Source organism: Phascolarctos cinereus, unplaced genomic scaffold (genome assembly GCF_003287225.1).
Source record: "Phascolarctos cinereus isolate Bilbo 61053 unplaced genomic scaffold, phaCin_HiC Scaffold_4;HRSCAF=312, whole genome shotgun sequence".
NCBI classification, from domain to species: Eukaryota; Metazoa; Chordata; class Mammalia; order Diprotodontia; family Phascolarctidae; genus Phascolarctos; species Phascolarctos cinereus.
Window position 1 is genome coordinate 583,324,274 of NW_027555847.1, and position 26,835 is coordinate 583,351,108.

Below are 26,835 nucleotides of genomic sequence, written 5' to 3' on the forward strand. Positions count from 1 at the left end.
CAGTATTACTATTACAATGTGATGGAATATATAGAACACAGCAAGTTGCCCAGCTTAATTTCCTACAAAGCAGAAATATTTCTGTAAAAATTTTGTTGTTGTTTTTAATCCTACTTCTAATCCTCCCATGGTACTGGAGGGGTGGACCATAAGCTCTTGAAGACTGGGTCAAAGAAGAGCAAACATGATGAGAGACTGTTTTGTCTGACATGAGAATCAACCTCGCTAAGTTCAGTGAGGCCCCTCACCAGAACACTGGCCACCAAGTGATGGGCTTTTTCATAATCTACAAAGACACGGAAGAGTTGTAATTGCTAATAGAGGAAGGCACACCCCTGCATAGGAACACATGGATGATAACGATGATGATGATACTAAGGAATGAAAAAGCATTTAAGCACTTAGTATTTGACAGCTTTTACTTATAGAACACTTTTTTGGTTTGAAAAATGGCTTACAAACATGATCCCATCTAATCCTCACTACAAACCTATGAATTTTTTTTTCAATCCCCATCTTGCAGATAAAGAAAATAAGGTTTCAGAAGGTTAAGTACTTGCTCAGGATCACGCAAATGGCAAATGTAGGAAGGGGGGGGACCCTGTTATTTCTCGATACTACTACATCTAGCTGGATTTCTGAAGTATTTGTTCAAACAGAATGAAATTACATTACAGAAAAATTGTCTTCATAATTTTCCACTCCCCAAATAATGGGGCATGAGCTGATGTCCAAAGTTCCGTTAAGTTTACTGACTCAATAGTAAAATTCTGGTTTCCCTGAGGCAACAGATTGTATTCTCAAACACTATGAATACAGTTTGGGTGCTTAAATACCTTTCATTATAGAATGAAATATTTGAATCAGAATGTTTTTTAAAAGTTGGATATAAATAAAGCCATGTGAGACAATACCTCAATCCACTGGCTATAATAGCTCAACCCACTCCCCCAAATTCCTCAATTACATACTGCCAGGTACAAACACAATGCAAATCTCCCTAACTGTGAAATACGAAGGAAATATCAAAAGTCAGTCTATGAAAAAGTGAGCACTATTCATCCTGAATAATTTTGCAAAATATTTTTTTAATTAAAAATGGTGGTGGCAATATACTTACCAAAAAGGACATGGTTATAAACATCTACTCCAAACTTGATTAAAAGGTCTTTGATTAGCTAACAGACGCTACCCATAGCAGAGGGAAAAAATGGAAGTACTTATACTACAGACTCCAGAATCCTGCTTTATCACATCTTGACAAATATTATTATAATATACCCATCTGGGTCTAAGAGAAAAAAAGGTTTTAATAAGGAGCTTATTTCTTCGTTTGCAGATTCAGTAGCACAATCAAGTGTGTTCACATACAGGATGATTTTGAACTGATTAAAACTCAAAAAAAACCCTCCAATCACATAAAGCCTTAAGACATTTTTACTTTTCATGATAGATCATACACACGAGCTCTTCACTGTTTTAGATTCTCACCAATAACATAAGGGACCCTCATCAACTATGTGAAGACATCAGCCAGATTTCGAAAAGGCATTTTTTAAGTTAGTTACCTAGAAAACTTTGACTGGTGTAAAATGTAAAATTTTTAAATTAGTGATAGAAAAAGAAAACTGACATTTTCTAAAAGATGGTGTTATTCTTGAATAAATATACCTGCAGACATGGTAGGGAACTGCCTAACATTCATCAATGATTAGTAAATTGGTACAGAGTATCTCTATTAACACGACTCTTACCAATTTATTTCTCATGTAAAATTCACCACAAGCATTAAGGAGCTTTGTTAAACATGGACTTTTGAACCACTAACCTCATTCCCAAACTTTGGGAACAAAAGAAACTTAAGTATAATTAATCATGTTGCTAGGTTCATTCAACATCATTTTAATGTGCTTAATCCACTCTTTCCCCCATCTCCAGATGCTTAATCCATCTCCCCCCCAATATTGATAAGTCATCAACAAACAAATGATTAGGGTGAAATAGCAATGATAGGCAACTATGACCAATAATGGACACTTAGCTATGAAGTTTACAGACACAGAACACAACTGGCCGTACTAAAGCACCATGTTATTGCATGAGTTTAATCACTCTATTTAGTTAAATCACATACAACTTTGATAGATGACTCTTCTCTATCAAACTGAAAGCTTATGATGCTAGTGTTGATCTTATCATTACATATCAGCACTGTAAAAGGTGATGCTAAAATTTGAAACTGTCTGTTTCTATAAATTTAAAAGACAATTAAGAGCTGTTTAAAAAGAGGGTTATCAAAACTTTGGTCACAGAAACCATACGGGGAATGCTATTGTATATAATTGTCAGATAAGAAAACTGCATCATGTTCTTGTTTATCCATTTCTCTTTGTTATGAGGGAGGTATAGTTCTGGGGCATGCAAAGTGGGTTAACCCTAAAATAACAGATGTAGTAACAAAAGGAACAACTATTTTTAAAGCAAGCAATTAAGAACAAAAAAGCAATATTGATAGCTAAAGATTAAAAAATAATAATTGGAAAACTTCCATAATTTTAGCATCCTACTGGGCTAAAATTCTCAAAGAAAAAATATATATTTCTGCTAGACTGTAAATTACATGAGAAGATGGACAAGATCTTATCTAAGCTTGTATTTCCACCCCCAAGCTCCTAGCACAATGTTCTTTACTTTGAAGCGAATTAATAATTGTTTGCTGAACTGAAGTAAATGTTTGGAATTTCCTGAAGAACACACAAACACAAACACATATACACACACTCTCTCACACACACAGAGATATGGACACAGGAGACCAAATTCATGTGGAAAAAAATGCCATGGGGACCATGAAAAAAAGATGAAAGGGCAATCTATGAAGCATGAAAGAGATGGAAGATGGACTACACTTACGACAGAATGGAGACCATTGGATTATAGATACAGCAAGGGCCGCCATCAATAAACATGAAGGGATGAGCTGATAGCCTTTGAAGGACCAATGTGGTCTCACATGGCCCAGGACAGCAATGGTCAAAGCTTGGCAGCACCTAGGCAGGGCCTTCATCCTGCAGTGGACAGAATGAGGCTGTGATCATGATGAGGTCTATTACAAAAGCCATCAAAAGACAGGAATGGTTTCGTGATTTCACTTTTAATTGCTACAGAGAATGACATTTACAAAGCTAATCAATTTAGAAAACTCAATACTCATTTTAAGAAAAACCAGCCCAACCCAGTAGTTACCTATTAATAAGCCTAGCAATGAATGACTCTTCAAAAATAAGGAATCTGAAAGGATGATGGGGAAAATACATATTTAACTAATGCATCCTCCCCACAACATGCAACCAAAAGAAGACCCTCAAGAGCTATTTGAATGGCCTTCCTAATGCACTTGGGAGATGTGATGAAAATGGATCAATAATTAAGGGCCAACATTTAGGGTAAAATTTGATTTTTTTTCCTACCTACCACTAAAAACTAAGAAAGCAAGGATATAAATATTTACTGAAACTAGAGAGAAAAATGGTCTCTCTCTAGATCAGTAGTTCTCAAAGTGTGGTATGGGGACCCCCCTGAGAATCCCCAAGACTCTCTCAGGGACCCATGAGGCCAAAACTAGTTTCGTAGTAGTAACACTAGGATTTTAATTTCTAATATGGTAAATATATAACCCCCATAAACAAAAATTCTTTAGGGGAGGAGAAAATCCTCAGTAAAAAGGCCACAAATTTTGAGAACCACTGCTCTAGATAAAGACTGACAAAAGTCAGTCTTTTTCCATATTTGTTAGATGAGCATTTCTCTTCTCTAGTTTTCTACCTATTGAAAAAGGATAATGCCTACCTACGAATTACTCTTTGGAAATATTTTCCAGATGAAAGTGCATAACGATAACCGCAATTTCTGCATCTTGGTTGCCAATGGAACACATGCTTATGACATAATGCATAGTAATCATTCTCTTAAGCAACGAACATTATCCTTACACGAGTGAGAGCCAAAATACCATCTCTACAAGCAGCAAATAGCACTGCAATTGATTGTTCCTTCCTTGAGAAAGCAAAAACAAGGAGAATGATCAGTTCCTAAGTAGGGCTAACTCTTCTTTGAGATATAACTCTTCAATCTTATAAGAGAAATGTTTCAAGTTATTATGTTTTTTAAAACCAATGTTTTCTAAGGACAATCCATCAAACCAAAGGATTGAATCAGCTTGCATGATTTCCTAATTTTTTAGCAAGTTCCTAAATTTTCATGTTGGGCTATTTTGGGGTCGGGGTGGGGATTTTGTATGCCACACTTCAAACAAAGATTCAGCCCTCTCCAAATCAAAATTAAGTTATTTTGAAAATCGAATGGTACCTAACACTACCACCCTCATACATTTCTGGATCTACAAGGTGTGATGTATTCATCAACCTTTAGCTTCAATCAGCTTCAACCTCTGCAACTTCATTATTAAAATGACCACAGACACAGTTCTATTCTTATTCCAACTGTCCAGACGCCTGCTCTGTAACACTTCAGGACTTCAGAGAAAAAAAGGATGACTGAGAAGGTTATGAAACTCTCACAAAGATCCCAGAATAGTCAAAAGTAGTAAGACATTCAGCTAAGAGCAAAAGAATGGCTCAGGCCACTGAAGGGAGAAATATCTATAGAGGGAAAAAGAAAGATTGAATGTGAGCTGGAGAGTGTAGGAAGACAGGATAGAACCAGAGGAACAATATATGGTTTGCTTCGACAGGCAAGGGTTTCCAGAAATTTTGAAAATCCACACATGATAATTACAATACATGTTGCTTTAAAGTCAAATATATGTCATTTCATTGTAGTTGACTAGTATTAATCACATATAGTCAGTGCTCTGGAAAAGGAATTCATTCTGCTCAAATATCAAATCTATCATTTTATCAAAGTTAAAAGGCTATTAGCAATGGTCTCATAAACTTGTTCTCCAAGACAAGTAAATGAGCTAGCAAATAAATACCTACAAACCATCATAAATTCATAAGGACATTATTTTTTTTTAAATGAGTATCATCTTGTACTTTTCTGCCTATTTTACAAGGTATGGGTTTTTTGGGGGTCTTTTTGGTTTGATTTTGTTATTTTCATATATGCATCAGAAACTCAGTAAATAGACATTAAGAAGCAAACATTTCCAAATTCCCCAAGATAACCTAGAAATGACTTAAAGGATGGAAATGTCACTACAAATGAAATTTACTATTATTTATAGTGGTAGCAAAAAAGCTATTTGAATGATGAATCTTCAGCCACTTCTCAGCTATAACTTTTTAATCACTCTGGGGGCAAAATCATATTTTTAAAGATTAAATTAACAGATTAATCATGTTACTTTTGCCATTCCCAAAGTGGCTAAAAACAATGACTACACTAGAATAGCGATGAGCTTATTAATCTCTTATGTGCTGGTCATGCTGAGTCAAATTCTGTTATCTTTAACAAAAATAATATAGTGTTTGAATGCTGATACAATGACATCCCTGGTATTTCCACATTATGACAGAAATAGAGCAATATTTTGAATCTTATTTTAATAGTATTCTGATGGGTTAAAACATTAAGGCAGCTTCCTAAGTTCTGTAACTTGCAATCAATAGCCTAGGCACTGGGAAAACTGGCTGAAAAAATCATATACATCCTTTATATGACTGTAGTACACACTCCTGAAAAGAGAAAACAAATTTTTTTTGGGGGGGGTGGAGAAGAGTTGGGATTATTTATAGGCCAATGAGATCTGTTTATCTTATTACAAACACAAATATGACCTAATCCACCACTGACATACCTCAAAAGTCAACCACTGGGCCCCTGTGTTAGATGCCAATCCTTAGAAACTCTGGGATTATTAAATTATCTGACTTCCAAATAGGCTTCCAAAAGTGGCAACATCCCCTTAAACAATAGCAAATTGGGTTCTTGTTTTTTAACACAAGGTCCCCTTAATAAAGCCTATTTCAAAATGTTATACAATTTTTAAAAGCTTCTCAGTCCCTTTCTATTGGAATTTTAATCACCATGGAATACTTTACCTTCTGCTCATATTTAAATACCAAAATATCAGTTAAGCCACATCCATTTTGCCTTGCTAGCCTAAAAATTTCGCTGTTATCAGAAATTAAAAATCAACCAATTCAAAATTTTCTTCTATTACACAGTTACTAAAATACATATGACATCATAAAAAAGTACAATTGTTAACCTATATACTCAAGAGCCAATTTTAAAAGTCAAGTGCATTATAGTATATATGCAGATGAAATTAATGTAATAGAAGCTGGATAAAATTAAATTCCCTATGTCTCTACTGCACCACAGTCTATAACTTAGAAAACATGGCATACTCCAGTCACCACAATTGTGAATATGTCATGGGTTATTCATAAAGTCAGGAGCCAAAAATGCACACAAACTTTTATTATATTTTTCCCTTAACATTTTCTTTTAGCTCAAGTCATTTTCAAAAACAAAATCTGAAAGTTGCTAAATTACTCTGGATATAAAAAAGTATATTTCAATAATCCCAAGCCTATATATTTGGTTGTGAGAATCACAAATATCTTACCATATTGTCCAAGCTTACTAAATGGCTGAAAATTTGGGCTGGGCTTTATCTTACTCAATTTTCTCTCACCAATGAGGAACAAGGAAAAGTTATCACTCAGGCATTCATTTAATACCACTACCCTGAATGTTCTCATTTCATTTGATCTTGGTTCATGTCAAGTTTAACCTGTTTCTCATCAACAGGGATGTCATACATTTGCCTTTGAAACAAAGTTCAAGATTAGACAAACTCAGAATATGCTTTTTGTTAAGTTCATTAATTATATTAAATTCATAAACTTTTAGCAGTTCTGTTTGCAGGGTCATTAAGTGAAATAAATCATAACTTTTACAAAGTAATGTTGGCAAAATAGCAAAAATCTGACCTCTAACAAAGAACACATTTCTTCAGATAATCAACTTTCTTCACTGTTAGCTGTATTCATACCACGTAAGGTAGCTGATTACAATAAAGTGATAATGAGATCAAGGGTGGGGATTTGTTCCTTGAATAAGTCAGGTCACTGACTGGACCCTTAACCTCAGCTAACTAACACTGATACCACTAGCTAACCGATACCACAGACAACGAGCTGAAAGAAAAACTACTGAGAAGCCCAAGACAATGGGCCACTTTTCACATGAAGGAGGGGGAGTCAGGAAGACTTGGATTCACATCCTGCCTCTAATATATGTTAGCTGAATGACCATGGGCAAGTCCAAGTGCTCTAAGCAAATGAAAATATAGAAGGCAGTCTAACCTACATTGCTGGTAAGGATTTCTCCACACCAATCCAAATCAAGGAAATCACCCAACAAAACAAAATAACAATAAGAAATATTACTTCATTATTAGTAAGGTAAAAATATGCATCCTTGTAAAAACTGTTAGCAGGTTCACAGATCTTTTTTTTTTTTTTGGCAACCTATGAGAGCATACTTTGTTTCCTGTAGCTTTACTCAACTTTATACATTCTAACATTTCATTTTTCATATACGCTGTAAATTTTATAGCTAGCACTAACAGACCATGGCTAAAGCATTTTATTTTTAGCCCAAAGAGAATGCCATAGCTATTTTATCTCTGTTGCTAATTTGTCAAATAGCATTAAGCCAGTTATATAACTTTGGGGTAGAAGAAGGGGTCTCTTCCATTTTTAAAGTGTTTCAAGGTGACTTTTTAAATACAAAATACTGCAGCAAGGCAGAGATGTCTTGAATAAAAGGCTCAGAATTAGAAACCAGGAAATCCATTTTCTTGTTATATTTGTGCTGTGCACTTATTGGGCAGCTTCTGCCGACCATGTTTTTGCATGCAAAAGGAAGCTTATGAGACTTAACCTACCCTCCCTAGAATATAAGGACAATATAAAAATCTGCAAAATTTGCAAATGCTTTTGAATTTCACTTTTTTTGTTTTTTTAAGTTGCTTTATTATTTCTTATGAAAAAGTTAAAGCTATGATTTTGGAAGTGGCCATACCTAGTGGAACTGGATCTGGATTGACAGGACTCTGCTGCCTGGAGTGGCTGCTGCTGCTGCTGCTGCCACCACCACCTTTCTTTAAGTCTTCTGCATCACTGTATCGACGGATCCAGTAATTGAGCTCCTCCCTGTCTGCTTCCTGACATCGCCGTAGCACAGTGAGAGATCGCCTTGTTTTTTCTACCATGTCCATAATACAGTTTAAGAGCTATTAGGGAGAAAACACAAGTAAATATATAGATAAGAAGGTAAAGTATATAACATGATCATGAAGTACTTTATTTATTTATTTTATTTGGCATTCTGGCTTGTAATTCAGAGTCAACTTAAGAATCATGGCATGTTGACTTTGAGGACAAGTAGACAAGTGAGACAATGAAGAAAAACTTCACTTGAGGTTTTCCCCCAGCTGATGCCTCTATAAAGTCTGAAAGACAATTAAATATATAGAGTAACAGTTCATTTAACTTAGTGGTTCTTAACCTGGGATCCATGAACTTAAGTTTAAAAAAAAAATTTTGTTAGCTGTTTAAATATTATCTTGTTTTCTATGTAATCCTATGAATTTTATTTTATGCATTTAAAAACATATTCTGAGAAAGCACTCTGAGGCTTCACCAAACTGACAAAGGCATTCATGGAACACAAAAAAGGGAAGAATCCCTGATTTAATTGGTTTTGAAGACTTAAGCTTATGTGCAGAGTTGTACTATAGTTTTCCCTTTCCAGAATCCAAACGCATCCAGTTCTGAATTCTACTTAGAACATGCCCTCACGTTGTGTTATTGTCTTAGGAACAGAAGGAGTAAAGTACTAAAACTAGTATTTTTTTTTATTAGATTTAACCTTAAACAGGAAATTTTTGACATAAGCATATGTTAATATCTTACATGGTCAAGGTGTTTCCATTCTTCTGCCCATTCTCTGTCTGTTAGTCTGTGATCAATCATTTCTTCTTGACGTGTGCCATGCAACCCTACAAAAGGAGACAAGAGTATCTATTTACTCCCAAAGCACTCATTACATTCTCCATATGGATGCAGATATATGTTATAGCATATGTACATAAGCCAGTTCATTTGCAAACAGATGTGCTTATCAGCGAATGGGTCAACCCATTAGCCCTGCTTGAAAACAGAAACACATTAAAAGCCATTCACAGAATCGATAGAGTATTGGAGATGTAGAAAACTTTAAAGGTCATCCAGTTCAATCTTCTCACTTTAAAGATAAGGAAACTGAGTCACAAAGAAGTTATATAACCCAGTCATGACTTGTTAGTTTTTCCACCTAAATTTAAATTTCCTTTATTTCCTTTGCTGTTAGAGGTGGTTTTGGTATTTAGCCTATATTGCTATTTAGTGGTAGAGCTGGGACTAGAGAATTCAGGTTTCCTAACTGCAAGGTCAATACTCTTTCCTTACACAGCAATATCTCAAGACTAAACAGAAGATCAAGGCATTCTGAAATTAGCCAACCAATGAAGAAAACATAAAGTTATATCAACTTGAGATAAGAATGGCGAACAAAACCATGATATAAGAAAAAATATTTGTGACAAACAAAGGCTTTGAGAATTTGACTGATAATTTTTAAAAGTCACGGAGAGAACAAAAGTCATTCCCACTCTGGTGTGTTTTTCTTATCTGACACCAGGACATCAGTTCTAATAGATTAAAATATCCCAAACAGGTAGCTTCCATTTCCACTTGAATGTAAATTTGTACCAACAGAGTAAGTTTTGGCACACAAACACAAACATGAGTTTATACTTCTGTAAGAACATATTTCTACATGACGCTGATATCATTATGAAGAGGACATGACATGATATCTAGGCTAATATGAAAAACTACATTGCACATATCGAAAGCTCAATCATCATTACTGAAAATGTCTTCTTAGATTTGAGCCAAGAAATACAACAGCACAATATACTTTGTAAACTACGGAATAACAGACCTGACTATGCATACAACCTATAGGTTTAAAATACTTAAAAGTTAAATCCCACTTTTGGATTTGCCACTTTTTGAGTAGTGTTTTTCTGAGTAAGAAACTATATTTTAGGATCAAAATTAAAGGGGTCAAAGATCTTAGACATCACACAGATCAACCTTCTAATTTCATGTGAAACAATTCAGGTCGGGTCAGTCAGTCAATGAATATTTTTGAAAGATCTACTATGTGCTAGGCACTGTGCTAAATGCTGGGGGACAGCCCTGCCTCAACAAGCTTACTACAAATCTAATGTGGGAAGATAACATACAAAAAGAAGCTGAAAATGTGGGCAGGGGTAGGAAAAGTACTAACCGGGGAGTATGATGGGAACCCAGTACAAAGGTGTATAGCTGAGCTGGCCAGCCTGGATTTTCTTTAAATGGAGATTTCGCTCAGCCTTCCAATCCTCCGATCAGAGAGACAGAAGGTACTGATGAGGTATGAGTAGGAAGGGTGATGCAGTATCAACGGATGGAGAGTTTCTTAATCCACAGTGTAGTGACTTGTCCAATATTACAAAGGTAACAGGTGGTAGAGTCATGTAATTTGTTATTTAAATCCTCTAACTTCAAAACCAGAGTTCTTTCCCCTACATACTGGCAGTGGTTATAGTCTCCATAACTGCCCTGGAGACACAATTTTTAGGCTTAAGGCACATTTCCAAGAACAAAGGCTGCCTGTCTCTGAATCTAAAAGTTGGACCACAACTTACTTTCCATTCCGCTAAAATCAAAGTACATGCAACCCAATATACATTTTTGGCCAACCAGGGTCATGAAAATTTGTAAGTCACAAACATGATTACATGAAACAATTATCTTTTTATTCTCTTTCATAAAAGAGTAATATAAACAATCCTTTATGAGGTTCCCGTTAAATTAGTAAAAATCTTCAATACTTTAAATTTTTAAAAAAAGTGTTGCCTACTGAGAAAAAAGTAACCTGGTAAAATATTTCTTGCTAATTTGCATGATACTAGCACATGTATAACGGAAAAAGAAGTATTTAGCTATTACTGTGTTTGTTTTGATTATTTCAAGTTGAAATGTTTGCAAATATGCAATTTTTGTTGACTTATTTGTTGGCTGTGTTTTTTTGGGGAAAAAGCATTACTGTTAAAATTAGTCATCACAGAAAGAACTGCAAAATGATGGAGATGTAAATGTGACAGAAGCAACTTGCATGAGGGAGAAATTTTAAGATATCTTTTAAAGGACACATACTTGCAGAGCTTTTTAAAATTTCAAAAATTCAACAGATGAGATCAATAACTACTAAGAGTTCTTGACATTTGGAGGGACACGAGTGAACAAGCAGTAAGAAGTTGTTTGTAACTTCAATGAATTGATCTGAACTCCTGGTAATAAGCATTTGAGAAATGTTTCTGTGCCCAAAAACTTGCCTCGTCAAACCAAGGAAGAACCAACAGGTCTAACTTGGCTCCTTTTATGTATGGTAACCATCTGTCACAAGAAAATAAAAATGCATACTCTGGGAGGAAAACTGCAATGCTTTAAAAGTTTATATTTATTCACATGGTAGAAGTGAGTACAAAACTCAAGAACACATTGCCACTCTTATTGATCTGTAAATGACTATTAAAATGGAAAGAACCAGAGGAAAATCAATCTTAAAGAGTCACTGAATAGCAAATTTTAGTTCAATGTAGCTTAGATGTTTGGTAGAAAATAATGTCTTAAAATTATGTGCACCTAAATTGGTTAATAAACTTAAAAGAACTGTGAGTTTCTTTCATAAACTAGGATTACTTTATTACAGAGCTCAATTACGATGAAAACACTTCCTTGTTTAAAAAAAAACATGGCAGAAGTTCATACTCAAAACTAGGAGTACTAATAAGTCAATTTCTGTACACTCAAAATGGCAGCCTGAGTAACTGGCTCCATCCTTTAAGGGTCAACTTTACACTGAATGATTTCAAGGACTTTTTAAAAGGAGCACTCAGGTCCACAGATTAAGACTGTTTTTGTTTTTTTTTAATGATCTATTATAATTAAAAGTGTTCAGAATACAATTTAAAGAAAAATAGCTCCTAAAGGGATCATTCGTGCCTAGGTAACTATTTCTTGCATATAAGCAATTAGTTTCTTGCAGCTTCAAATGTCATTTGCATTAGAAATGGCAGCATTTAATTATGAAATAGTGTTTGCTACCTCAGACATCATCCAAACCTACCATTTGAATGGCTCTCCATTCTCAAGGCTGTAAGGGAAAATGAGCATTTTTAAAGGAAACAATTAAGTCTTCAGCCAGTGGAGGAAAGAGATTTGAAGTGGCATGGGTCAAATGCGAGACATGACCTATGATGGAGTAGAAGAATGTTAGAGTAAAAAAGGAAGGAAAGGGGATATATACACACACACACACACACACACACACACGCACGCGCACGCGCGTGTGCGTGTGTGTGTGTGTGTGTGTGTGTGTGTGTGTGTATAAATAATCCCTTCTTAGGGATCATATCTAGGACATAAAAGAAAACCTTCTAAGACTTGTTACAAAAGATAACAACTACTCACTTCTGGTGATTCATATGGCCACAAATAACATGACTAGAAGGAATCTAAAAGTGGAATGTCAACCATTATGAACTCTTGGGTAAGAAACTAAAGACCATTTGGACGAGGGTTATGTTTTCCTCACTGTACTGAAGGCAAGGTAGACCAAAGAGAAATGTTAATTTGAGAGGTATTATCTAAGAATGAGATTTTAGTTTTTGGACCATGGCTTAAAATACAGAGATGACAGATTAATCACTGGCCCAAGATAGAGTATACCTAACAAAGGCTGTTAAGAACGTTATTTGCTAAGTCTCTTGGCAAATATGATGAATGGACTTCTTCAAAATAAGAAGGACAGGATAAGGAGAACACTACTTTTAAGTATGTAACCACAAATTTAGATACCATAGCAAGTATATACAAAAAGAATAGTAACTGAAATAATCAGAAGTTCATAAGGGACAAAATCCAAGAAAGGGGTCAGTAGTAAAATCTGTGGCTTCACACGTCTATATACAAGCGCCTAAGTTAAGGCAAGAAACATATGAAGTCAGGTAAATCTGACCTCACGATTATCATTGAGCCTTGATGGTATTAAACTCATAACTAGATCACGGCCTTGAATGGGTGGGTTTACCTTAATCAAAATGAACATGAAAGGAAGAAAAACAAAACAAACAAACAAAAAAAAAGATGAGGTGGGTAGAGCAGTGGGCTACCCACAGTATAAGAAGATATACTCATGAAGAAATCTCAGAATTACAGAAGGGAAGCATTGACAGAGAGCCTCTAGATGAAGGTCAGTGGAAGGAAAAAAAATGATTATGAAAAAGGAAACAGATGAGGAATTTGTGAAACAGATCACAACCTGGCAGGGAGGCAAAATAGAGAGCTTGTAACTTCAATTACATAGATGTACACAGGAGCTCACTCTCTGCCAAAAGCGGAGCAGCTAGTAACTTCTTGACTTGCTTTTTATACTAATCTTATCCTTCAAAATGTGAAGGAACTAAGAAAGGGACATGCTGTTTTGGATCTTGTTCTCACCAGCAAAGAAGAACGAGTTGCTGGGGTAAAAATGATGGGAACCCTGGGAGAAAGAGATCATGTCATCCAAGAATCTGTGAAGGACTGGAAAGGAAATCTAGACACAGTCTGACATGGTCCCCAGAAATGGGGAAAGCAGATTTCAAAGGACTTGGGAGAGAAATGTAGGATCCTTTACTTGCAAACACTACAGGTGAAACAGTCAACCAAAAAAGATGGAAGATGCTCAAGAATTAAATTCTGAAGACACAAAAATAACCATTCCAATAAGCAGGAAATAAAACTCACAGGATTACAAAGGAAAAAATTATATTGAAATAAAGATCTAAATCTTCTCATCTAAGTTCATGGAGCCCCTAAAAAGAACACATAGATTCTTTGTGAGTTTCTGGATCCAAGGTTAAGAACTCAGGTTCTAGGGGCAGCTAGGTAGCATGGTAGATAGAGCGCCAGCCTTGAAGTCAGGAGGACCTAAGTTTTATATCCGGCCTCAGACCAAACACTTGACATTAGCTATGTGGCCCTGGGCAAGTCACTTAACCCCAACTGCCTAAAAACAAAAACAAAAAAAAAAAAGAATTCAGGTTCTACATAAAAAGCCTTCTTTATTTCCCAACAGCTAGTGCTCTCCCTTTTAAACTACTTTGCATTTATTTTCTTCATATTTATTCTGATCTCTCTCCCTCATATATATATATATATTTGTAGTCCCTAAGAGGATACAATCCTCACAAGTAGAAGCCATTGCATTCTCTGTAGTTGTATACTCAGTATTTGGCACACAGTACTTTGTAATGTGGGTTGCTATTAAACACAAGTTGGTAGGAGGATTGAACGAAGTATGTGGGCATAATAAGCCTAAAGAAGAGAAAACCGTCTCAGGTCAGGGAAGGGGCAGGAAGGAATTTTCACAGATTTAAAGAGTCTATGTGAAGAAGGCATTATAACTGTTCTGCCCGACTCCAGAGGGTCAAGCCAGGAGCAATCGGTAGAAGTAGCCCACAGTAAACTTCGACCTCGTTCCAAGAACAACTTCCTAACAATCAGAGTTTTACCAATGCGGAATGGGTTGTGTCTTGAGAGGGGAAGAGGTTCCTCGCCTTTGAAGTCTTTAAGCAAAGGCTGAATGAACACTTTTTAGGCCTGTTCAAGTGGAGATTACGCTGGGGTATGAGTTGGATTAAATGGCAAGTGGGGAGCTTTCCAACTCTCGTATATTCTGTGAACCTGATTTTGAAGCTTAGACGAGGTGAGTAACCTCTGTTTATCTTAGAACCTGTAATAACTCTTCTCCTATTTAAGTATCTGCAACTATATCTCATGGTAACAAGCTTTCCATAAATGGCATGGTTTACTAGGAAAAGAAATCTTATGCTGATATATTCAGATTGGTTTTGGGGTCAACACATCCAGACTGAGAAATTCGTAAAGACTGTACTATGGCTACCTAGAGATGGTACCCGAAAGGAACACTGTAAGGCTTGGCTTTGGGGAAAGCAAAAAGTACAGGCTTAGATACTCTTTTAACGTATGGATTGAAGTAGATGGAAATCCTTACCAACTGTAGCCATACCCTAAACCCTTTGCCTGGCTTTGGATTGAAATCTGCATAGAAGGAAAGGATGCCTGCCCTTTGTTGCTAATTCTAGGGAGTATATTACAAGTCTACTCTCAACTGGGTTTTGCTGCTGCTACCTAGCTCTTAATCTGGTTAAAAACCTACTTCTTCCACTTTCATCCTCGGCCCATGCCTCCAATAGTAACCCTAAGCAATACTGCTAATCGCTACTAAATGCTGGGTACTGGCTAACTAAATTCTCATGCTGTGCTAGAGCCAACGTTCTAGTTTCACATTCTAACAATGGCTCCATTTCCTGCTACTTCATGAGCCTCTCTACTAAATTCCCATTATTCATCTCCTGCCTCCAGAAAAAAACATAATAACGACTCGCCCTGGGAGAGTAAGTCACCTTCAGTACGTGAAATGGAAGGAAAAGAGTGAGGGGAAGAACAGAAAGATCTGCAACTGGTTTACAGCAAACTTCACTCTCACTGAATTGAAGGAAAGTGACATTGCCCTAAAGAAATGAACACTACTGTCCCCTGATTTCACTATTATAGTCATTGACTATCCACTAAACCCCTACTCTGATGGCTTACTATAGAAAAGAGATGACTAGATTCTCAAAGGTGATTCAATTCCAGGAAAATACAAGTTTTTTATCCTATTCTAGCCAAGTTAAAAGGGCTTTAAGTATAACCTTGACAACAGACAGTGTCAGTCACTAATTAGACAATTTTGAAAGGCATTTCTCTACAAGTCTGGCTGCCATGTAAATTAGTAATGTGGTAAAATTATTTACTACAGCAGTTCATAAAAGCACCTGCAAAGCCATAGACAATTTTTTTCTTTTTACCCAGCAAATGATGAAGTACCCATATCACTCAAACCATGAATTTTGCTCATTAAAAATGTAAGTTGACAAATTTTGTTTTGGTAAAAAACACTTCTGAACACATACCCCAAAAGTCTTCCTCCCCCAAAGTACATTCCCAGAAAATAGCTTCACCATTTGTTAAGAGAAAGAAGGTATATGTCCCTTAACTTTGAAAGCAAGATACTGACCCTGACCCTGACCTTTTTATCTGAACAGAGTTTTGTTGACTATCCAAAAATCATGGTTCTTTTAAGTACTCATTTCACATTAAAACTTACCTTAATAATCTTCCCTTAAACTCTACAGCAGACAATTATTCTGCTGGAAGACATGTTAGTGACCATCAAGAATGATGGTTACTAAGACTTCTGATTTTCAGCAGCATAAAGAGGAATGAAGGAAGGCAAAAGGAATATGCATAAATATACACAAACGTCTCCCACCAAATATCCTTATTTCTGAGTCAGAACTACCAAAGACCACAGGCATTTCTAAATACAGAAAGGCACTAGATCTCTGGTTAGGCAAAATTTTGCAGCTAGGTGGTACAATAGAGTGCTGGCCCAGGAATAAGGAAGGCACAAATTCAAATCCTGGTTTGGACCTTACTAGCTGCATGACCCTGGGCATGTCACCTATCTCTCTAAATCTGTCTTCATATCTCAAAAACTGGATAATATAGAACTTATACAATAGGATTACTGTTAAGAATCAAATGAGGTAAAATATGCAAAAACCACTTCGCAAAACTTAAAGTACTATTACATAAAAGGTATTGTTGGTGTTATTATCATCTATCCACTCAAACTCTGGATCACATGCTATTCTCTGCTTTAGGAATATGAAACTTTATGGCACTAAAGGAAGGTAAGAGTTTAAGAAAGATACAAGCATGGTGGTTTCTAAAGGGCGTCTGAATAGCACAAGAAGTCTCTATGGGGAGACAACGAAAAAGGAGAAAAAAAAATTTCAATTCATTAAGTAATCAAAACAAGAGTGGAAAACAGTTTTTTGTTCGCTTGTTTTTTGAATAAAAGCCTGTAAACGTCAGGACATCCATTCTTACCCATAGGTCTGCTCCTGTCCCTGAGGTCCCTGTGGTTGGGGTGTCGGTAGGAGTCCCTGTAGTGGTGGGCAATGGCCATATCATCCAAACGATAATGCTGAGGTGGCGGTGGGGTGGGGTGAGGCAGGCCGTTGGGCTGGTAAGATAAGCCATTATTTGGACTGTACCGCTGGCCTGGGCTAATAGTGCATGGCCGCTTGCTTGGATGCTCTGAGTGCAAAGGCTCTCTGTCAAAGCCATTTTCTTTGGTTCTGAAGACAAAAAAACAAAAAGAAGGTTTGTTTCATAATTTACTCAGCAACCAGTATTGTTCAGACACTCACACCTACTGGAATCCTCCTAGATATATTCTGTTGGAGGCCATTTTGCTGTTTGGAATCTTTCTAAGTTCAGAATTTTAAAAGAAGAATAGGTCATCAGTGAAATCTAGGGGGAGGCCAAAATGATCAGGGAACCAAAGACATCACAGGCCACTTCACTTCTCATGAAAGCTAACTTTCACCACTTCCATTTATTTGGTTGGAAAACAAAAGATTGACAATCCACACTGCCCTCTGAAGGACGACACTTTCTATTAAAAGGTAAGTTTCCAGTGCTTGAGTGCTGGATAGATTTGATCTTTGACAAATTATCATTGAAAAACAACAGACAATAACTTATCAACACCTATACTGTTTTTGGTTTGGTTTTTTTTTTTCAATCCAAACCTGGGCCAGACTTTCATGAAAAGCATAAATTCATATACAGGACAAATTAAGTATACAAAGAAGAGAAGAAGAAGTGTTTGTATACCTCATACCACAACAATGGCAAGAAGAAATATAGACTTTTAGAGATGGAATGAACCTTAAAGGTCATCTATACAACCCACCATCCCCACCTACCTTCCTTTCTCAAGGAAGAAACTGTGATTTAGATAAAATGACCTATCTGCCCAAAATCACACTATTAGTATCAAAGCTGAGACAACCTAGGTGAAACCATAGCTCAGTTCACTACATACTACAGTTCTATTATACTGCATTGCATCCATTCATGTCTTTTTTGATATCTCCTTTAAAATGGAAAGTACTATATAAATCTAAAATAATTTTAATATTTAATCACTATTCCTTGGTTACCAACCAAAATCGGCAATGGGTCAGTTAACATGCTCTTGCTAAGTGCCTCCTATGTGCCAGGCACTATGCTAAGCAGAAAGGTAAAAAGCAGTCTATAATCTCAAGTAGCTCACAATCTGATAGAGACAACATTAAAAAAAAAAAAAGACTATCTACAGGATAAACCTGAGATAATCAACAGTGGGAAGGCAGTAGCATTAAAGAGGATCAGAAAAGGCTTCTTGTAGAAGATGAGATTTTACCTGAAACTTGAAAGAAGCCAGGCAAGTTAAGAGGCAGAGACGAGGAGGGAAAGAATAGTGTGGACTGAGGACAGCCAGTCAAAGTGTTTGGTATAGGGAAATGGAGCGTGTTGTTTTGCTTCATGAATAAGAAGGCCAGTGTCACCAGACTGCAGAGTGGAAGTATAAGAAGACTAGAGAGGTAGTGGAGGATGTCTTCTGGTGATCTCTAGCTAACAAGCTGATGGATTCACCCAAAAGATAACAGATTTGATTGCTTAGCTGGTCATATCATAGCCTAGTTAGACAAGCTGAAGAATCTATTTCCGAGAAGTAATATCCCACATTCAGGACAGATAGAATTCTGAACAGACTAGCACACTAGTACAAAATGTACTATGCTCTTTTTGTGTGTTTGTTTGCTAGAAACCTAATAGCAAAAAAGTCCTTGACAGACTTTTGAAACCTCTTGGAATTAGATCAAAATGCTAAGATGAATGCAGGATGACAGGTGTCAAAAGGATCACATAATGAGCTGCTGCTTTGGAAAGCCTCTGAGAAGGATCCTAGGTCATCACCATCAACTTTCCCTTTCCCTCTTCAACCTCATTCTCCTCCAAACACTGGTCTCTTCTTGGGCTTGATGACTCCAATGAAAGCACAGCTGAAGAAGGCCTATACTTGAATAAGCCATCTTGAAGGGCCAGTTATAGTGTATTCAAACGTCATCGAGAACAGCACAGAGCTGGAACCAGCAGATACGGGTGCCAATCCAAAACTGTTACTCTGTGATTTCAGTAAATTTACTTAAATTCTTTGGGCCTCAATTTCTTCATTTGTATAAAAGGATCAGGTTGACCTGGATGAATACACTAACAACATCTTTCTAGCCCTAAACCCCATAACTACAAATAGCCTGAATTCCATTCTAGCAACCCTGAAATAGAAGAACCAGAGGAAAACTTCCAATGTTATCAGGAAGATGCTGTATGGAAAGCTGACAGAAGGACAGAAACATGAATCACAGAAGGTGAGAAGGCATACAGACAGGCTACAACTGGCACCAGTGGAGGAAGAATCCATTGCTGACATCAGGGACTCAATAAAATACTGAGAATGCTCCTAAAGAACCAAAAAGTAAAGGAATAAAGAGACCTCTGAATAGCCAAAATAGGAACAGAAATGAGACCCGTTATTGCATTTGTATAATCAGTTTCTGGATGAGAACATGCTACCTACCAGTATAGGTCGGCATCTTTTAGTTGCCTAGAGCACAGAAAGACTATGACTTTACTCAGGGTCCAAAACCCAGTATGGGTCAGAGGTGGGGCTTGAAGCTAGTTCTTCCTAGCTTCATGGCCTACTCTCTATAAATCCGACCATACTTCTTATGCCTCATGGCCAAAGCAGCAATCTCAACTCCAGTCTTATTTCAAACTGCCATCTAGATCTTTTCCACTTGGATATCCTATCAACATTTCAACACAACATCTAAAACTAAATGACCATATTTCCCAATATGCAGTTTCATAACGAAGAGTCATTCTCCTTTCCATTTCCCTACCTCCCCCTCCATGTTGATACATAACCAATGGCCGAGTCTTACGCAGCGCAAAGAACAATAAAAATACTTGGATTCTGGGAGAGCTTGGTTCCAATCCTGTCCTAGACACTTTCTAATTGTATGACCCAGGGCAAGTCACAACCACTCTATACCTCAGATTGCTTATTTACTGCTGAAGGTTTATGGTCAGAATATTTGCATTTTCCAATAGACTTTTAAGATTGTCTTTTTCCAATGGACTTTCTAGGCATTCTCTCATTTTGTCCCAGCAACCTCATTTTTTCATCTTAGTCACTATCCTCAGAAATACCACTGATCTCAACAAAGATTTGGGATCAATGTTCTTCAAAGCTACATGTCTTTGACTGATTTATTGGCACTTCTTGGTTTTTTTAATATGTTGCATAAAACTTTATTTCTGAAACAGATACACCTTTCTTCTTGTTACCTTTCATATTGGCACAAACCACTTATTGGGGGAAAAATGATTTTTTTCTTTCTTTTTTGTTGTATTTAATGAAAGACACCTTCAGATTTAGATGTTTTCCCCCATTTCTCATAGATTCCCAGAGTTGGAAGAAATCCCAGAGGCTATTTACAGATATAACTCACACCTGAACAGGAATCCTTTCTACAACATATCCAACAAATGGTCATCTAACTCACGTATGAAGGCCACCTTTGATATAGTCTACTCTCTGCAATTATGTTGGTACTAACTCTGAATTGTTCTTTTCCAATTCTTCAAAGACCGAAGTAACCAAGTCAATGAATTAGAACACAAAATAATCCTTTCTCTTTTCCTAAAAGAGTATCATAGATATGTTTAAAAAGGCACTGATGAAACTCGGGATAAATGAGATGTTCCCTAAATGAATTTAGCTCACTTGAACAATATAAGTTATAATCCAGAGTCATGTGAGAATCTGGTGACGTGACTGTTGATTGCTGGCAAGGTTACATGATACAGTACCTACAAAGTGCTCTATAAACCTTAAGAAACCAGATAAACACAGGGATAGGAGGAATATTTTTATTATTAAGAGGGGCTAAAGTCCTGGAGCCAACAAAAATGTGTGCCAATTTCCAAAAAAAAGGGAATAAGGATGATTCTGAAACTCAGAAGGCTTGATAATACTCCCTGACCAGGTGGATTATTAAGATGGATGAATCATTAGACAGAGAAGCAGGCATAATTCCTAGCAGTGTGGCAGAGGGCAAAGAATACCAGAGTCAAAACTAGAATTCAAGCTATGGAACATTTGAGGCTTATTGGTTGTTTGATCTTATTAAGCAAGTCAGCTGATATCTCTGTGCCTCACTTCCCTCATCTCTAAAACAAGAACAATGAAACTTGCCATACCTAACTTCATTTCCTTTTCAAACTGTATTACTAGACATGTAGCTTAGAGAAATGCCACAGAGAAAACAGAAAAGAATCTCAGCAAAACTTTTAATAGTCTTTCAAATTACATGCATGGAGGAAATGTGAGTAGGATAACAACATGGTGTAGTTCTTAACCCGTAACAGTATACGTTTACAACTGGCTGAATGACCACGCACCAGAAGTACTGAACAACAGATAGATGTCTACCTCATGGGAGGTGGCACATTATAGAGATATGTGCAGAATGGTGTTATATTGAAAGTTGTTTTTTGTTTTGTTTTGTTTCAAATAACTTAGAGGAAGTTCAAAATGTTACACTTAATCAAATTTGCAGGTGGCAAGAATTCTGTTAGCTAAAACAATGACAGAATTAATATTCAACAAGCTCTCGATCAACTATCAGTGAAATCTAATATGAAATTTAATGGCAATACAGCTAAACTCCTGCAAATAATTTTTTTAAACTATATACATCGCAAAACTACTGAAAACATGCATGTCTGTGAATATATAGGACTATGTCTGTCTATACAAATATGGAGAGCGAAACAGAAAAGTTCCTTGATATCAGAAATTATTATTTTTTCCCCTTTATATCACTACTGCCTGGCACAGTTGATGCTTAATAAATACTTGTTTATATCTGTGTGTGTATGCATGCACATATGCAGTACTGTGGGGGGAAGGAGCTCCAAAGCAATTATTAATCAGTGGAAAGAATTTATACTCATGGAACCTCACTCTACTGATACAGAGAGACACTTTTTGCTGTCACTTATTGGCTTAGCATTTCCTATGATACAGAGAGATCAAGTAATTTTACCAGGATCACAGTAGTACCTAGAAAAATGGCTGACTGCCTTTTTTCCTCAATAGCGTGCTGTTCTTTTATTTATATATAGATGTAAATTATATCTCTTATATTTTTACTATTAATGACCACATTATACTGCAATTTGTAATCTTTCCTTTTTTCTTTTATGCAAACTATATTAAAAGAACAATGTGAAAATGGATCAGAAGAATTAAGGTCAATTATACCTGCTATTTAAAAAAACAAAAAAAGAAAGAAAACATTTGGTGCTGCTGTGGTTGAATCGCTTCAGTAATGTCTGACTCTTTATGACCTGATCTGAGGTTTTCTTGGCAGAGATATTGGAGTGGTTTGCCACCACCTTCTCCAGCTCATTTTACATATTAGGAAACGGAGGCAAAGAAAGTTAAGTGACTTGCCCAGGGTCACACAGCTAGTATCTGAGGCCAAATTTCATCTTATGAAGATGAGTCTTCCGACTCCAAGCCCAGCACTCTATCCATTGAGTCACCTAGCTGCTGCATTAAAAAACATAATCCACCAAAATTCTTCATTATCTGGAATTATCAGAGAAATGAGATCTTGAATAAGAGTTTTCTACAAAATTTCAGTTTTTTCATAGATATAGACAAATATTGGCATAATTTATCTATATAATTTAGGGCTTATGCTATATTATAGATATGAATGTGGAGGCTGAAATAATGGTATGAGCCACAGGACAATTTTTCACCAGATTACATATACAGAGACCGGGCTTCAGATAATCAAGGTTTGGATAAAGTGGTAACTTCTTATTAAAAGTGATTTTATTCATTCCTTCATTCAACAAATATTTACTCAGCGGAGCACACAAAAATGAATAAGGCATTGCCTCCTCTCTCAGAGGATTCAGAGTCAAATGGATGTGGGTTTAAGTGCCACCTCTGACACATGCTAGCTGAGAGACCATGGACAAGTCACTTAATATCACAAACAGAAATGGTGTCCATTAAATTGTGCCTAAGGATCCCTGAATGATGCACATTGACTTAGAAAACCCCACAGAAATATTACTTACGTTTTATTGTATTTTTATTTAGTCAACTATTTCTCAATCACATTTTGATCTGGTTCAGGGTGTTTCACAGCTCTGCTTTAGGGAACTCCTGAAGACAATACACTGAAGAGAAGGTGCCTACCCACAGCGGCAGAGGTCCTTATATCATTGTTGAGTTCCCTATGTGAATGACATCATAGGCTAAATCTCTATCAGTTCCCTCAAGGTTTTTAAAAGGTTGAAAAGAGCTAGATTACACAAAAGGATAGAGTCAACAAACCAAAGCACAGTAATCTAGGATTGCGAAAGCCTAGACATGTAGGTGGGGAAGCAAGGTGGAGAAAAAGATCATGGTGTGCAAACTTAAATAAAGAAATGAAGACCCAGAAATTTTAAGTAATTTGGTTATAGTCAGAAAGGCAGTCACAGACCTGGGATTCGAACCCAAATCCTTTGCCTTCAAATCTAGCCTTTTTTCCATTATACCATGCTGACTCTTTGAAAGGTAGACTGGGGCTAGATAAAAGCCTTTTAAGTTAAATTAAGGGTGAATGGAGACCTTTAAAATACTATTACTTTACATATATATATATATATATATATATATATATATATATATATATATATGTAAATACAACTGTATTTCACTGTAAGTATTCATTTTTGAACCTATGAACCCAAGAGTGTATATGAAAAAAGAAAATTTCTATAACGTGCCCATTCTTTTTTTTTTTTAAACTACAAGGTGAAAAATTACATGTGTGAAACTACATGAATCAACTCATATTTCAGCAGGTTCATTTTAGAATATTTAATGCTTAAGCAGATACCACAGCTTTAGTAATAATGATGTTCACAGTCAATAGATCCTATAATTCTTGCCTAAAGCTTGGCTAAATTATCTTATTCTGAACTAGAGTAAAAAGAAAGCATTAATTTACAAAAAATGAAAAAGAAAATCCAATGGCAGCTTAAGAAGTACTGTGATGAATATTAAATCCCATTATTTCAAAAAACACTTGCTTCCAAAGAGCCAAATTCTTTTTGTCTCTCTCCCTCCCTCCCTCCCTCCACTTCCAAACTTTGGGCAAGACCCAGCTGGTTTTCTATTCCTAAAGAGTTTTAGATGGTTCTTTAATATAGTGTAATACTCGTGTAGTAGTGAGCAGGTATTTTGTTAATATGGATGAATGTATAATAAGACAACATACATAACATGAAAAATGCTAGCTATTTTAATTAGTATTGTAACTTTTCCCAAAAAATATGGATAAATATTTAAACATTCCTATTTGAACTTGACCTGAACTTTTGAATTTGAACTTCTGCTATTTAGTCATGCTATTCGCATATCGAAATTCAATTAGAGAACAGAATCAAATCCGGCTGTAACAACTGCAATATCTCTAGAAAATTTACTTTTACTTCTCTGAGCCTCAGTTGCCTTTTGTGCAAAATGAGATGGTTAAAATAAATTCCTGGAGATTCCCTCTAGGTTATGTTCCTAGGAATCCAAAGGGATACTGTCATAGAACCACTTTTAGTTATTACAGAGGATTAATGAAATTATGCCAGATTTGTAGTCTATGTAATAAAATTAATGTATTCAGGTGTTAGAAGGAAAGACTGCACCTTAAGATGTGCATTTATTTTTTAAACTGATGTTTAACAGAGGAAATAAAAGGAAAGGTTGCATTTTAAAATGTGTATTTATGGAAAAAAATTATATTTAATGGAAGAATTATTGCTTATTTCAAGTAATTTGAAGTATAAAAGAAAAATGCTCTCTCCAAAGTCATTGGACATTCAGGATGATTTCCTGAACAGGAAGTGAAAAAAGAAGTCATGAGTAAACAGTAAAGTATTAAATGATGGGGAGGTAAAAAGATCTTTGTTTTCAACTACTGCCATAGGGCTAGTATTCCTCCTCTGACCCCTTGCCAAAAAAGTGGGGGTGGGGGAAAGAAAGAAGAGAAGGAAACCCTCAATACTTTTCAATACTCTAAAGTCTTGTAGAAACTTGACATGGTATACTTGCTCTTCCACCCAACTTCCCAATCTTTATGGAAGTGAAATGATACATTTCATGAGTCATCTCAGGGAGTAGTTTTAAAAGAGTGTTGTTAACCTCTCACCCTTACCTCTTGTGAACTTTTCACTTCATTTAAAAAACAAGGTACATGCTTATGTCTCCAGATTCTAAGGGCAAAAACAGATTCCAACACTAGAATGGCAAAGCAACCCAAATAATTTACCTTTCATCTGTTTAGAAAACATGGAAATACATTTATATCTTGGGTTTTTTCCCCATTATTTTAGACTAAAGGTCCAGACTAACTTTTATACTCCCTGAGAAAAAGAGGGAGGTAATTTCTTTCCTGTCTATGTATCCCTACAACATTGAGCACATAAGTCTGGCACACAGCAAGCCCTTCATGGGAGTGAAAATTTTAATTTTTTTTTCCAGTTTGGGGTGCACAGTATTCTACAACTGTACTACGAACAAGCCAGCTGCTCAGGGAGCCCCTCTCCAGTGTGAAATAAAAATAGAAATAGATCAAACATCACTTTTTCACACTGAGAAAATCGTTTTCATCAATGACCCTAGAAGACTCACTTCTCTGTAAATAACACTAATTGTTAAATAAAACATAACCAGTCACTCTCCTATTCAAGGTAAGTAGAAAACCAGAAGTAGATTCAATTTGCCAAAACTTCTTTCCCAAAAGCTGAAGACTGACTAATAGATTAAATCAGCAGTCTCAGGATTGAAGTCTCCGAAGCTGTAAACAAAAATAAAAGGAGCACTTTTGTCCATGACATGTCAGGAACAAATTACCCAAATGTGTTTCTCCTCCTCAGGTGTCAGTTTCTTCCCTCTGTAAGTGACTGACGGCTCCCAGTGTTATTGCAGAAACAGATTGATCTTTTTAATGAGCCAGTTTAATAGACTCCAAAATCTCACCGTGGCTGCTCATCCATGTCAGACCATATGCACCAACAAAACATTCAGTAAAACAAAACAAAAACCAAAAAACCTCCCCCCTAAAAAAAACCAACCAACCAACCAAACAAACAAAAAGCAAAAAGCTTTGCTGTCAGACACTTCTATACTCCATAAAATTTCATACTGTAGATTTGGATGTATAGATAAATAACTAGCAAAAGGGAAAATGCAAATGCAAACAAGATGTAGAAAATGTATGCAAAACAAAAAAAAATGCTGTCAAGGACCATATTTTCTTGGATCTGCTCAAATTCCCATAAGATACAAATGTATTTACACAACACATTCTCATCACCCCTCCTTCTAACTCTGAGGGGATGGGAGGAAGAGCGAGACTCATTTAGCATCTTGCCTTCATAATATATATTCAGAATTACAGTACAGTGATGTAAGTTCAGCCCAGAGATCACTGTGTAAACCTTAACTTTGGGTGCCACTCATGTACGAGGAAAAAAAGAGATGTCAGCTTCTCCCCAAACTATAGGAGAATTTTGTATGCATAAATACTAGTATCCATAGCTATCATTTTTCATTAAAATATAA

The 26,835-nt window shown here is 36.2% G+C and overlaps 1 protein-coding gene across 4 annotated transcripts in view; it reads right to left on the minus strand.

Moving 5' to 3' along the window:
* Positions 1–26,835, minus strand: part of RUNX1T1 (RUNX1 partner transcriptional co-repressor 1) — a 177,029-nt gene that overhangs the window by 27,269 nt on the left and 122,925 nt on the right. For all 4 annotated transcript variants that reach the window (XM_020972875.2, XM_020972871.2, XM_020972877.2 and 1 more), the window contains 3 exons: positions 17,139–17,389; positions 8,955–9,040; positions 8,062–8,272 (listed from right to left, as the gene is read on the minus strand). In XM_020972875.2, coding sequence (XP_020828534.1) covers positions 8,062–8,272; positions 8,955–9,040; positions 17,139–17,389 — 548 coding nt within the window. The remainder of the gene's footprint in view (positions 1–8,061; positions 8,273–8,954; positions 9,041–17,138; positions 17,390–26,835) is intronic.